The 13,994-nt window shown below is 34.8% G+C and overlaps 1 protein-coding gene across 8 annotated transcripts in view; it reads right to left on the bottom strand.

The window, feature by feature from the left end:
- LOC150100692 (AN1-type zinc finger protein 2A) overlaps positions 1 to 13,994 on the bottom strand; it is a 316,183-nt gene that overhangs the window by 52,659 nt on the left and 249,530 nt on the right. For all 8 annotated transcript variants that reach the window (XM_090401817.1, XM_090401818.1, XM_090401819.1 and 5 more), the window contains one exon: positions 4,895 to 4,937. In XM_090401817.1, the coding sequence (XP_090257943.1) occupies positions 4,895 to 4,937 (43 nt within the window). The remainder of the gene's footprint in view (positions 1 to 4,894; positions 4,938 to 13,994) is intronic.

Below are 13,994 nucleotides of genomic sequence, written 5' to 3'. Positions count from 1 at the left end.
TTTTAATGAGTGCAGATGTTAGAGAGATGACAGAGACAGATGAAACTGTTGAGCTAAAGAGTGACCACTTTGTGATGGTATATCATCCACGTGTGGATATTGTTATGGCAGAGGTGACATGGACTAATGTGGAACAGAGGGTGATGGAGGTACTTAGGATGTTGAAGAATCTGAATGCAAACACAGCTGATTGGATGGGATAGCAGCTCCATTTTATGAGAATGTGCAAGAGAACTAATGATGCCTTTGACTAAGATGTTTAAGTCTCAGCTCTGGCAAAGTCCCAAGAAAGTAGAAATTATATTCAGGGTTTAATCCTTTATCCAAGTGTAAGCAAACAAAGTCTGTGCATGAAGCAACTTCACAACTGGGCAACTCGTGCATATATATATAGAGACTAATGACTTGGCATCACTTGCTTTAGTATCCCATAATGTAATGCACATATCCTTATGGACGTGTATAATGCTATGCATTATGAAAAAGGTCACTACCCAGATTGGTTTCGAATCTGGATAGTGACTAATCTGGGTAGTTTTTTGAGGTCTTATCAGCAGGAGCCAGACCCAGAAGTGGCATCAAAGTTGAAGTAACGCAAAAGTCATATTTCCATATAAAAGTAGCCAAAAGGTGTCACACCATATTACTAAAATATTCTGGATTAATATTAGTTGGTATCCTTGGGGGAGACCACACTCCTACCAGGCACATCCCCGGGGTGGCGGAAACCCAAATGCGTTGCTCTGAATAAAGAATAAAGAGCCGTGGACCAAAGGATGTAGCAGAGGTATGGAAAGCTGGCTACATTGTTATGCCAGTAACTTTCATGAGCAGGAGAAAGAATACAAACCGAGATAGTGCTACTGTGTACGGGACAACCGACGCACCTACTCAAAGACCACATAGAGTAGGTGAGAAATCAGCAATGTGGTCAGTCAAGGATGTGAAACATGTAGCCACCCTCAATATAAGATCACTATACCGACCTGGAAAATTGCAATTAGTCCAGGAAAATTTAAAAAGACTGAAATGGAGTATTTTAGGTTTATCAGAACCACACTGGTGCGGAGATGGATTCATGGATTTACCAGAAGGAAGACTGTACTTCTCAGGAAGAAAAGATAACATACACAGAGAAGAAGTTGCATTACTAATTGAAAAGAAACTTACACACTCAGTAATTGAAATAAACCCAGTGTCTCCTAGAATAATAACAGCCAAACTTCAAGCAAAAGAAAAAGGTCAAACAATTAAAATAATCCAAATATATGCACCAGACAGTAACCATTCAGAGGAAGAAATAGAAAATTTCTATGAAGAATTACAACAGGAAATAGATAATCCCAAAAATAGAGAACTCATGATAGTGATGGGAGATTTTAATGCTAAAATAGGACAGTTCACAGCAGACAAAAAAGATTTGATGGGGAAATTTGGATACGGAGAGCTTAACGATAGAGGAGAACAATTACTCCACTTCTGTAAAGCAAACGATCTAATGATTACAAACACACTGTTCTATCAACGCCCTAATAATAAATATACATGGACATCTCCAGATGGTAATATAAAGAACTGCATAGACTATATCATCATAAACAAACAATGGAAAAGATCAGTAAATAATGTACGAACATTAAGAAGTTTTGATTTTGACACTGACCACGAAATATTAATTGCCAAAGTGAAGATAAAATTCAACAGGAAAAATAATATCAGAAAAGAAGAAAACATCAACCTATCGAAACTAAAAGATAGCTCAAGCAGAAGTCAATTTTTAGAACAGATGTGCTTGAAATTAAAACCCTCCATCTTACAGAACAGTGGAAAATACTGGGAAGAAGAAAAAGAAACAGTGTTATCAATTGCAAAAGACACTCTAGGTTCCAAACCCAAAATAAACAAACAGTGGATAACCCAAGAAATCATAGGTACCATAGAAGAGAAAAGAGAGGCCAAGATACTTGTAAACCAACAAAACAATGAAGAGAATAGAGAAAAATACAGAGCACTAAAAAATAAAGTTGATAATCTATGCAAAAAAGCCAACGAAAAATGGTTAGAAGAAAAAGCTAAGAAATGCCAAGAAGCATACCAACAAAACAACCTAAAAGTCTTCCATGATACTGTAAGAGAAATTACAAAGGAATTCTCAGCAAAAGCAGTAACAATGATAAACAACAAGATTACTGAAACCGGGAATATTGAACATATAAGAAAAATCTGATCAAACCATTTTAAGACTATCTTCCACCAAGGAAACAAAACTACAATGCTAACAATAGAAGAAAATAATGATCACCCAAAAATTTTACAAGAAGAAGTTAGATATGCAATAAAACAGATGAAAAACAATAAAGCACCAGGCATTGATACTATCCCTACTGAACTGTGGTCATATAGAGGCAGCATATCAATAGAATATTTAACAACCCTATTCAATAAAATACTACAAACAGGAGAGATCCCAGATGACTGGAGAACTGGAAAAATCATCCCAATATACAAGAAAGGAGACAAAAGAGACTGCAGAAATTGCAGACCAATCAATTTACTCTCTCACACCTATAAAATATTCATAAAAATTATACAAAATAGATTATAAACCACCTACGAAGAAATGATAGGCATAGAACAAGCTGGTTTCTGAGGAAACTATTCAACAATAAACCAAATTTTCACATTGCACCAACTAGCAGAGCTCAGCCGGGAAGACCATAAAGAACTATATTGTTGTTTTGTGGACTTTAAACAAGCTTTCGATAACATCAACAGAGAAATCCTTCTTAAAATTCTACTAGAAAAAGCAATAAATAAATATATAATACAGTTTCTGATAAAATATTACTCTAAGACAAATGCAATAATTAAAAAGGACACACTCACAACAGAACCCATAGAGATCCAAAAAGGAGTAATGCAAGGATGCCCATTATCTCCATGCCTATTGAACATATATCTAGAAGAAGTTGTAAAGAAAGCAATAGACAATGAGCCTGGAATCAATGTCAACGGTTTAAACATAAATAATATCAAATATGCAGATGATCTCGTCCTTCTTGCATGAACCCCAAATGAACTACAAAAGTTGATCAACAAGCTAAACGAAACTTGTAAAACATATGATATGACAATAAATATACAAAAGACAAAAGTGATGAAAATAGGGAGGAACAGAACTACCATCTCAGCCACCCTAAATGGAGAACAAATAAAACAAGTAGACAACTTCATATACCTTGGATCAAAACTAACAGAAACAATAGATGAACTCAAAACAATCAAACACAAAATAGCGATAGGATGGACCACCATGGGAAAATTACAGAAAATCTGGAAAACAAACAAGATATCTAAACAAGCCAAAATCAAATTATATGAAACAATAATTATACCAACAGTCATCTATGGAGCCGAAGCGTGGACAGTTAAAAAAAGAGAGGAGAAAAAACTGCTGGCATTTGAAATGAAATGCTTAAAAAAAATAAGTAGAACAAGTTGGATAGAAAAGAAAACAAACATCACAGTCAGACAAGAACTATTGTATAAAAAGACAATAATAGAAAAAATTAGAAAACAACAACTGAGATGGTTTGGACACACTGTACGCATGGATGCAGACAGACTTCCTAACGTCCTAATCAATACTTTTCCAATTGAAAAAAGAAGACCTGGAAGACCAAAAATTACCTGGCTGAAATTAATAAAGAACATCTCGGGATGCAGCCTTATCATGTCATAATCACTTTCTCTGAAGTATAACATGACTAATAAGGAACTTTTTTGAACAGCAAGGAATAGAGAAGACTGGAAGATCCTGCTCAAGAGAAGACTCAACCCGTCTTAGACGGAAGAGAAGAAGATTAGTTGGTATCACTTTTGGGTCTGGCTCACACCGATGAGACCTCAATAAAGGTCTGGATAGTGGCCCTTCCCATAGTATTATACATGTTCATAAGGATATGTGCATTGCATTATGGGATACTAAGGCAACTGATGTGAAGTCATTAGCCTATATACTAATAGCCCAGTTGTGAAGTTACTTTACACACAAGCTTTGTTTGCTTAAACTTGGATAAAGGATGAAACAACCAAGAATTTTTGGAATGTTTAAATTCATAGTATACCCAAGTGGAAAAACATTTACCATCTAACTCTAATCCAGAATATTTTAGTAATAAGGTGACACCTTCTGGTTACTTGTATATGGAAATATGACTTCTGCATTACTTCAAACTTAGTATCACTTCTGGGGTCTGGCTCCCACTGGTGAGACCTAAATAAAGATCATAAACTAGTCTGGATAGCAGCCCTTCCCATAATGCATAGTATTATACATGTTCATAAGGGTATGTGCATCGCATTATGGGATACTAAGGCAATTGGTGTGAAGGTCATTAGCTTACACTTGGATAAAGGATTAAACCAAGAATTAATTTCTTGGCATCTTTAATTTACAGCTCCCATCTGTTTAAAGGGGAAAAAAATTCATTATTCTTATTCTACCTTTTGAAATACTTGTTCACTGATCAATTAGTTTCAGATCAAAATATCTGAATGAATAAAGCATTATTAAATTTTTTGCATCCACGTTTTCAGAAATCTTTGTGTCTCATGTGCTATTAAAAACTTATAAGATGAATTATACAGGAATCTGTAGAATAAGATGAAAAATTCACACTGTGAAGCACAGAAATTTAGTATCTTCATTCCTTTTGCTATAGCTCTGAGGTCTTAAAGAGATTCAAAATATTTTTACATCTTTTACAAAATTTTTAGTGTATGATTTTAAACTGGCTACTTTAGAATATAATATAGTAACTATTTAGCAACTAAGTGATTTGCAAACCTGAGATTCAAGACTAACATCAAAATCTAAACAATATACACTTACCAAAATATCTGTTCACAGGCATCACATTTCATAGGCAGAAAATCTGAAGTAAAAAAAAACAACATTAAAATATGTTTCAACAGCTTAATCTGGTACAAAAATTTACCTTAAGATAAATTTATGCACAAAATGAAACGAAAAAATGTTCCTCCTGTTAATGAGAGTTGACAATTATCTTTATTTTCTTTTTTAACCAGACTTATTTTCAAATATTTTAATCACATACAATATATATTTCAGTCATATGGAAAGGGTCTAGATAGCAGCCCTTCCCTAAATAAACATTTTCCATATTTAGAAAAAAAATAAAGACAGAAACAAACTTAAGTGAAATAAATTTATTAGCTGTAAAATGTTCGCATAAGTATCATAGGCATCCTCAGTACAATAACAACAATGGAACACAAAATAATGAAATCACAATAAAATAATCAATTTCAAATCTGCTTTTATGAAAAAATGGCTTTAATGAATATCTTATCAAGAAAGCCTTTCACAGCTTTAGACAACCAGTCTAGATCTCCTGAAGATATCACTCAGATTCCATTCCCATATATTAAAGGGATTTCTGAACGTATAGCTCAAGTTCTAAAACCTCTTAATATTGCAGTAACATTTTGTCCCATCAGGAAGATTTCTACCTTCCTTCAATCACCTAAAGACAAGCTTTCCCTACTCAACCTTCCCTAAGTGTCTACCAAATCCCCAACTCTTGTGGTTTGTCTCAATTTTACAGTCTGGCAGATCTGCAGCCATCTATTTGAAGAACAAACTTTATATTCAGTATCTTGAACCTGAGCATTCTGACCTAGCAGGATATGTCATCTTGATTAAAAAAAAAGAGTTTTTTGGAAGAAAACTGAAATTTTTCGTAAAAAAGTAGATTCCTTATAGAGAGGTTATATAAGAAGCTGCAAGGCCGTTCTACACCGACCAAACCTAATGAGATCTGATTGCCTTTGGTTATCGACAGTTTCATTTCATGCAAATTCCCGATTATTGTAGTTTAAATTTTTTTTTTTTTTTTTTTTTTTTAATAACTGGGAATTTACTGACTGCCTGTTGTCCTATTGATGCTGTAGCAGCACTTTTTCAAATTGATTCTTATATTGCAATTTTATTTTGTGTTGCAGTGTAATTATTGTATTAAGGATGTACCAGCCTGGGTGGCAGAGTGGTTAGTGTATCTACTCTCCAGCCAAAAGGCTGAGGGTTCAAATCTCCCACCATGGGCATGGATGTTTGCGATTGTCTGTGGAAATACCAGTAGATGGCGTTCGTGTAGTTGCAGTTAGTTATAGTTGGTGGAGACAAAGAGCTGTAGAGCAGGTGCCCTCCCTCGACGAGTCTTTGGAGTCCCTGAAGGTGTCATGTAATTATAATAATAATACTTAGGAAAAATTTTACTGCTAATAAAGTTATGTCATGTAAGTTTAAGTTTGTCTTTATATTTTTTTAGTATGTCAGTGTATGTATTAAAGCTATTTCCATATCTACAGTGAAACATTTTATACATGGTCTTGCAAAGCATGCAAGACCATGCTTTGGATACATGCGACAGAATACGGTGGAAGAAAGCCACAGTAATACACCATAGTAAATTCAAATTTGAAAGGCTATTCATGGATTCAGCCTTAGCCCTAAGAAACAGTCCAAACATCAACAAATTTGGTTGCATGAGACTGCCCAAAATTTGGGAGACCTTCAGCCCAAATGGGCTACATAGCCTGCTAGGGGGCACCATCAGGACTTTTAGGAGAAACAATAGCTTCCTGCTTCGTCCTCATTTACTGTATGTAATGCCTGCATTCACGTGTCTTTATTTTAAGTTCCTGTGAAGATGGCAACGTGACGTTGCCGCAATATTGGAAATGTAGATTCAAGTTTAATTTAATTTATATCCTGTGTACGTTATAAATTCCTTAAATTATTTAATAAGCATGTTTAACCAACATCTAAGCCTTTCTACGAGAGTTAATTTCAATGTTTCACAAAAATAAATCGGCACTTTTCTGTCTGCCTTAAATGATCTTAAAGCTATGCAATTTAAAGATTATGCTGAAATATGATGGTCTGAAAAGATCTTGGCCTAACAATGAAAAAACGAATTTATAATTTCAAAATTATTTTCATTTTTCAACATAATCTCCCTTAAGACTAATACATTTATCCCAGCGATGCTCCAGTGCCATTATCCTATCCCTATAGTGGTTCTCAATAAGATCTGCTAAATACCTCCCTACTGCAATCACCTCTTGATTTGAAGAAAAATGCTGACCAGCGAGGAAGAATTTTAGTTTTGGGAAGACATAGAAGTCAGAGAGAGAGTCAAATCTGGGGAATAAGGTGGCTGTTCCAACAATTCATGGTGAAGATCCCTTAATTTTCCCATTGCCAAAACCTCTTTGTGGGTAGGTGCATTGTCCTGATGAAAGATGATTTTTTTCTTTTGCAAACCGGGTCTTTTCTCTCAAATTTTTTCATTTAGTCTGGTTAAAAGATTGGAATAATATTCTCCGGTTACTGTTTTACCCTTTTCAAGATAATTAATAAACAAAATGCCTTTAGTATCCCAAATCACCGATGCCATGACCTTTCCTGCTGATGGAACTGACTTTGTCTTCTCTGGTCAGCGGTGTAGCTGGGGGGGGAGTCTCCCCCGGGTGGCACTTTTTTGGCATTTAAGAAATCCAGCTTGTCTATAAAACTGTCTATAAAACAGCAACTGAGTGATGAAATCAACGATTTTGCTAACAGAAAAGAGAAAAATAATATTTTAGAATGTTGGAATTAAAGTAAACACTGTTTACTTCAAAAATAAACAGTGTTTTTAATTTATTTCTCTATACGTTTTTTGACCTTTTGTAATATTTCTCGTGTGTATTGAGAGGGGGGGGGACGGCAAAAGATCCAGCTATAACACTGTCTCTGGTGCTGAACAACCGGCTTCTGTCCACTGTATTGACTCTGGTGTGTCATGGTGAATCCAAGTTTCATCCATAGTAATAAATCGACGCACAAAATCAGTTTTGTTCTTATTAAAACGCTCAAAGCACTGTTCAGAGATTTTCATGTGAGTGTGTTTTCAATTTGCTGTGAGCAAGTGCGGCACCCATCTTGTGCAAAGCTTTTCATTAGCAATTCTTCAAGCAAAATAGAACAAAATACACGTTCTTTTGAAATACCTATAGTCTCAGCAATTTCATGCACTCTGACTCGTCGGTCATCCAATATCATATCACTTGATCAACGATTTCTGGTGTTGTTACACTTTTTGGACATCCTACATGTGGATCATCTTCAAGACTGGTACGGCTATGTTTAAACTCATTTCTTAATTGTCGAAAACGAAGGAGAAGAGTGTCCATAAATGTTTATGAAATTTGAACGAATTTCTTTTGGCGTTACCTTCTTTTACAAAGGATTTTATAATCACATGATACTCAAATTTTATCCATTTCAAGGAATACAGACAAGACTTTTGTTCAGACAGCTGTATAAAACAAACTACTTGATAGAATGACTTGCAATTTCACATGGATACTTATGACAGATGTACCAACTTAAAAAAAAATCTTGCCAATAGCATTGCCATCTATGGTGGAGGCTGAGAACTTTTCAGACCACCCTCATAAGTATTACAGCAGACTCTCCTTTGGCCTCATTTCCCACCTCTTTAAGCATGATCACCACAAGTATGTGATATTATTCAGTTATTTTGGATTACTCTTCATTCAACTTGATCATGCATCACTGTTAGATGCACATCTGGCTAATCAAGTTTTCCAACATCATTGTCTTCAATAAGGTGAAATAATACAGATAAAACAAGATGAAAGTAATGCAGTGAAATAACACTTGTATTACTACATGGTGCAGTGTCTTGTTGAAACATAAACTAAAGGATCAATACTGGGAATCCTGACAAAACATAGTACTTTTCTTAAAAGTACTATGTTTGGACACTTAAGAAGTTGGTAAATAGGTTTGTCTCACACCAGTGAAACTATCTTCCATCTCTACATCACCAACCCTCCTCCACCATCACATACCTCATAGCAGTACATGTGACAACATCACAGGCACCTGCATGAAGTGAATCCAAAGACTAATAGTCAAAGACCCAAACTGTCAACACAATAACTACCATACCTCTCCTTGAAACTATTAACAGACATCACAGGATAAATTAAAGATGCCAAGAAATTATATTCTTGGTTTCATCCTTTATCCAAGTGTAAGTGAACGAAGTTTGTGCGTGAAGTAACTCAACTCGGCTACTTGTATATAGAGGCCAATGACTTCACATCGATTGCCTTAGTATCCCATAATGCAATGCACATTTCCAAGTACAACTATAGTATTACCTTGAAATTATTTTGAATATGATCTTTTTTTTTGTGTGTGCTTAGCAGATGCCTCAACATAGCTTCAAGAATGGATGTCAAATGTCCATTTGAATGGAACTTGGAATTTGAAAGGGCTTGAGTATTTTTAATAGCTGAGAAAATTTCATATTTTAGTCAGAAAAAAAAAAATTAAAATCAGAGAAAATCTAATACCCATTTACCATGAGGTTACGGGACAATCTATAATGGTTGCTTTCCTATTTTTAGTTATTTCTAAAGGAAGTATATAATGGAGTTCAGTCTGAAAATCATAATAGGAGTCTTTTTTTTTTGTTGTTGTTGTTAAACAATGCTACAAGACATATGGAGAATTAGATCCTCTGTAGACAAATCATTAGTGTTACATGTTTAAAATTAATCCTAAAGCAAGAATGGTTATCCATATTTATATCACAGCACCTTCACAAAGATCTGGGGGTAATGATTGATAGAAAACTGAAATTCAAGGAACATATTGCAAAGGTGATGAAGGTAACCCAGAGGATTGTGCAATACTGAGAAGGAAGGTGACCTGCAGAGATAAAAGAGTTATCCTTCCATTGTATAAGATCCTGATCAGACCACACAGACTATTGTTCTCAAATTTGGATGCCAAGACTCGAAGAGGGTAAATTAACTGTGGAAAGGGTACAGAGGCGGATAACAAAGATAGTTTCAAGACTGTACAATGTTAGTTATGAGGATCGGCTGAGGGAACATGGACTGCAGAGTTTGGTAGATAGAACGAGAAGGGATATGACTAAGACTTTTAAACTGTTGAGAAGTAGTTACAGGGTTGACACTAGGGAGTTCTTTCACTTCTTCCCGCTGGTAGAACAGCGGGAAGAAGCAACAACAACAAGGAACCCATCCCTGTAAGTTACGAAAGGAAGCTGTGAGCAAGAGGGTGAGGAGTCGTTTCTTTGCATGGAGGGTAGTTGAACTATGGGATGCATTGCCTGAGAGAGAGTGGTGAGAACAAGAACGGTCAGTGAGTGATATGATAGACTGTGTTTCCTAGGAAAAACCTCCCATGATGAGTCTTGTGACTCCATGAAGGCCATGAATAGTCTACATTGTCTCCTTCTTTTTCAAGGATTAGGCATTTGATTGTTCTGGTTTCACTTGTTTTCTCATCTTGTAACTGGTCTCTCTCTCTCTCTCTCTGGTCTATATCAGTCCACCTCTTTTAGTAGCTAGTATCTTTCCATCCTAAATAGATTTTCTTTCCATTTCTTTCTATATTCCTTGATCTTATCATTTACATTGTAAATATCTAGTTCTTTTCTGTTTTCATTTCTTATATGGTCCAATTTTGTGCATCGTTTAATTGCTCTCAAAAATCTCATCTCTGCAGCTTGTATTTTACTGTCATCTTTCTTTTTTTAATGGACCATGTTTCTGAACTATATAATAGAGGGGAAGTGGCCATTACTTTATAAAATTTTAGTTGAGTTTCTTGTTTGTGTGTTTTTTTTATTCAGTGTTTAATCGTTCCTCAAATTTTCTGAAATTTCTTTTTTTCTCTATTTCTTTATCTTTTGGACATGTTATTATGCAGCCTAAATAATTAAATTGCCATCTGTTCTATTATTTTATTTTTTATAACCATTTTTTGATCAAACATGACCTTGACTTTTAAATGACAGAACATGCCATAATAATAGCAAATACCTGTTGAATTTCTGCTCAGGACATGGACTGGTTATCATTAACACCATGTTCCAACATAAAAATGTGTACAAATTCACATGGAGAGAATAGGCAAGGAATAAGTTTCATTGACTATGTTATGGTTGATAGTGATGTTTTCTCCATGGTGCAGGACACGAGAGTGTACAGAGGATTTGAAATTGGAAGTGATCACTATTTAGTCTTGAGAAGGATAAAACTGAATTTCATATTGAAAAGAATAACATTTAAGAAAGTTTTAAAGCGAATAAAAGTTGAGCAGCTCTCAGATGTGAACTGTAGACTAAAATACACAAAGATTATTGAAGAAAAAATGAAAGAGTTTGAGAACATGAACCAAACCTTGGAGATTCAGTGGCAAGCCTTGAAGAAAACCCTGATCGATTCAGCCAGAGAGGCATGTGAAGAGGTTCTCTGCAAGGATAGAAAAATTAGAACTCCATGGTGGACACAGGAAGTTAAAGAAGAAAGCATATCAAAAGTTCCTGGCAAATAAATCAGCTTTTACTCTTACAGAATACAGAGACAAATGTAAGAAAGCTAAACAATGTGTAAAACTGGCTAAACAAGTCATGGGAGGACTTTGGCAAGAATATAGAAAATAAATATCGAGAAGTGGCAAAATATTCTGGAGGTTGTTGAAGCAGCTTAGAAATGGAGGAAATAGTGCTGTAAAAGGAGTTAGAGATGATAAAGGTGACAAGAAAACAGGAGAAAAAGATATCCTTGAAGTATGGAGTAATTACTTTGAAAAATTGCTAAATGAAACATGCAGTGATAGCAAAGTGGTAAAAAACACTCAAACAGGCATACAATCAGGAATACACATTCATACTTGAAGTAGAAAGGCAGCAGGAGTAGACGATATTCGACCAGAAATGCTGAAGTATGGTGGTATGGTATAAAAGTCTTACAGTGACTGCACTGCATATTTCAGAAAGCCTGGACAGATGGACGAATTCCCGATGATTGGAGTAGAGCTCTAATAGTACCCATATATAAAAAGGGAAATAAAACTGAATGTGACAATTACAGAGGTATTTCCCTACTGAGTGTTCCTGGCAAGATCTATGCAAGAATACTTGAGAAAAAGTTGAGAAGAATTGTGGAAGAAAAGCTTGGTGAAGAACAAGCTGGATTTAGGCCAAATAGAGGCTGTCAGGATCAGATCTTCACTTTACGACAAATAGTTGAGAAAGCATGGGAATATAATAAAGATCTGTATTTAAGTTTTGTCGATCTGGAAAAGGCATATGACAAGGTGCCAAGAGAGAAGCTATTCAATGCGCTACAGTTATATGGTGTCAATGGGGCATTACATCAAGCAATACTTAGTCTTTATTTGAGTTGTAAGTCAGCAGTTAGAATTGAAGGAAGTACAGGAAGATGGTTTAATGCTAAATCTGGTGTGAGACAAGGATGTACATTATCCCTGCTGTTATTCATTATCTATATGGCTCACATTATGAAGGAAAGTGGTATTAAGCATATCATAATTGGAGATGTTAAGGTCAGCGCTTTGCTTTATGCAGACGATGTTACACTTCTAAATAAATCTGCTACAAGTTTGCAAGATTCTCTGACTAAATTGAATAACTGTTGTAATAGATATGGTATGAAGGTCAGCATTAAAAACACAAAGACAATGAAAATAGGTAGAATTGTTGAAAATGTCTACTGTGTTGTGAACGGGAAACCTGTAGAACAAGTAAAACATTTCAGCTACTTAGGCATGATTTTTACTGAAGATGGTAAATTAAATATGACAACAGAATCAACAAAGCTGGTATGGTATTAAGTCAATTGAATAAATTCATATGGAATAAGAGAGAAATTAGTCGGAACACTAAATGAGCTGTATACAAGACAGTGTTCAAACCAGTTTTAACTTATGGATCTGAGAGCTGGGTCAGAAGTAAAACACTTGACCAAAGACTAACGACCGCAGATATCGAGTCCTGAGCAAGATTAGTGGCGTGAACAGATGGCATCAATGGCAATATCATATTAAAAACGAAGATATTAGGAAAGAACTTGACATTGTCAGCATCCAGGAATGCGTTAGCAGAGCTAATCTCAGGTGGTATGATCACTTAAACAGAATATGCGAGGAAAGATTAGTAAAACAAGTGTTCTCTGCCAGGTTGGCAGGAAAATGACCCAGAGGAAGACCAAGATATATGTGGATTGATATGGTACAAAGTGTCTTAGACGATAGAAATATAAGATCTGATAATGTTGGAGTCTTGACAAGTAACAGACTGATTTGGAGGAAAATTGTAGATAGGAAGTTAGTAATGATGTAAATTTTTCATATATTACTATCATATCCTGTACACCCCTTGAGGTACTCGTCAGGAATTTGATAATGATGAGTGATGACTTTTTTGTGCGAAATTTTTACATTGCATTGTTGGCTTCTTTTTTTTTTTGTTGTTAAATTCATAAACTGATTTTTGAAGGTCATCTGCATACAGCATTGTATAGTTTTAAAATTTTAAAACTATACAATTTTAAATAATATAATTTTATATAATATTAAAAGTTAGAAAATTTTAATAATGTTGTTTGTAAAACAACATTAAAATATTGTTGTTTTACAATATTTTAACAATCTGATCAATATATACTTCAGGCACAAACTGGGCTTACTTGAAAAAAAAAACGATTAAAACCAAGTTTATAAAAATTCTTGGTATCTAACATTTATATATATAATCATTAGGTACATTGACTTGGTGACTAGATATGTTCATCTTTTTTTCTGACTCACTGAAAACAAGGAAATAGATAATTTAATGGAGCGCACAACATATTTCATCAAAACGACTTCTTCAGATGTGGTAACACTTAAAGCAAATTAAAAAATCATTAAAACACTGTGCAATTATAATAACAGACTTGTAAACTGAAGTTAGGTTTGAATTGTTGCTATAACGACAATTCAAACTTAACTTCAGTTTACAAGTCTGTTATTATAATGGCACAGTGTTTTTATGTTTTTTATAATTTGTTTTAAG

Source organism: Typopeltis vanoorti, chromosome 12 (genome assembly GCF_054136105.1).
Source record: "Typopeltis vanoorti isolate ZY-2024b chromosome 12, IOZ_Tvanoo_1.0, whole genome shotgun sequence".
NCBI lineage: Eukaryota > Metazoa > Arthropoda > Arachnida > Uropygi > Thelyphonidae > Typopeltis > Typopeltis vanoorti.
This window is presented reverse-complemented; position numbering and strand designations above follow the sequence as displayed.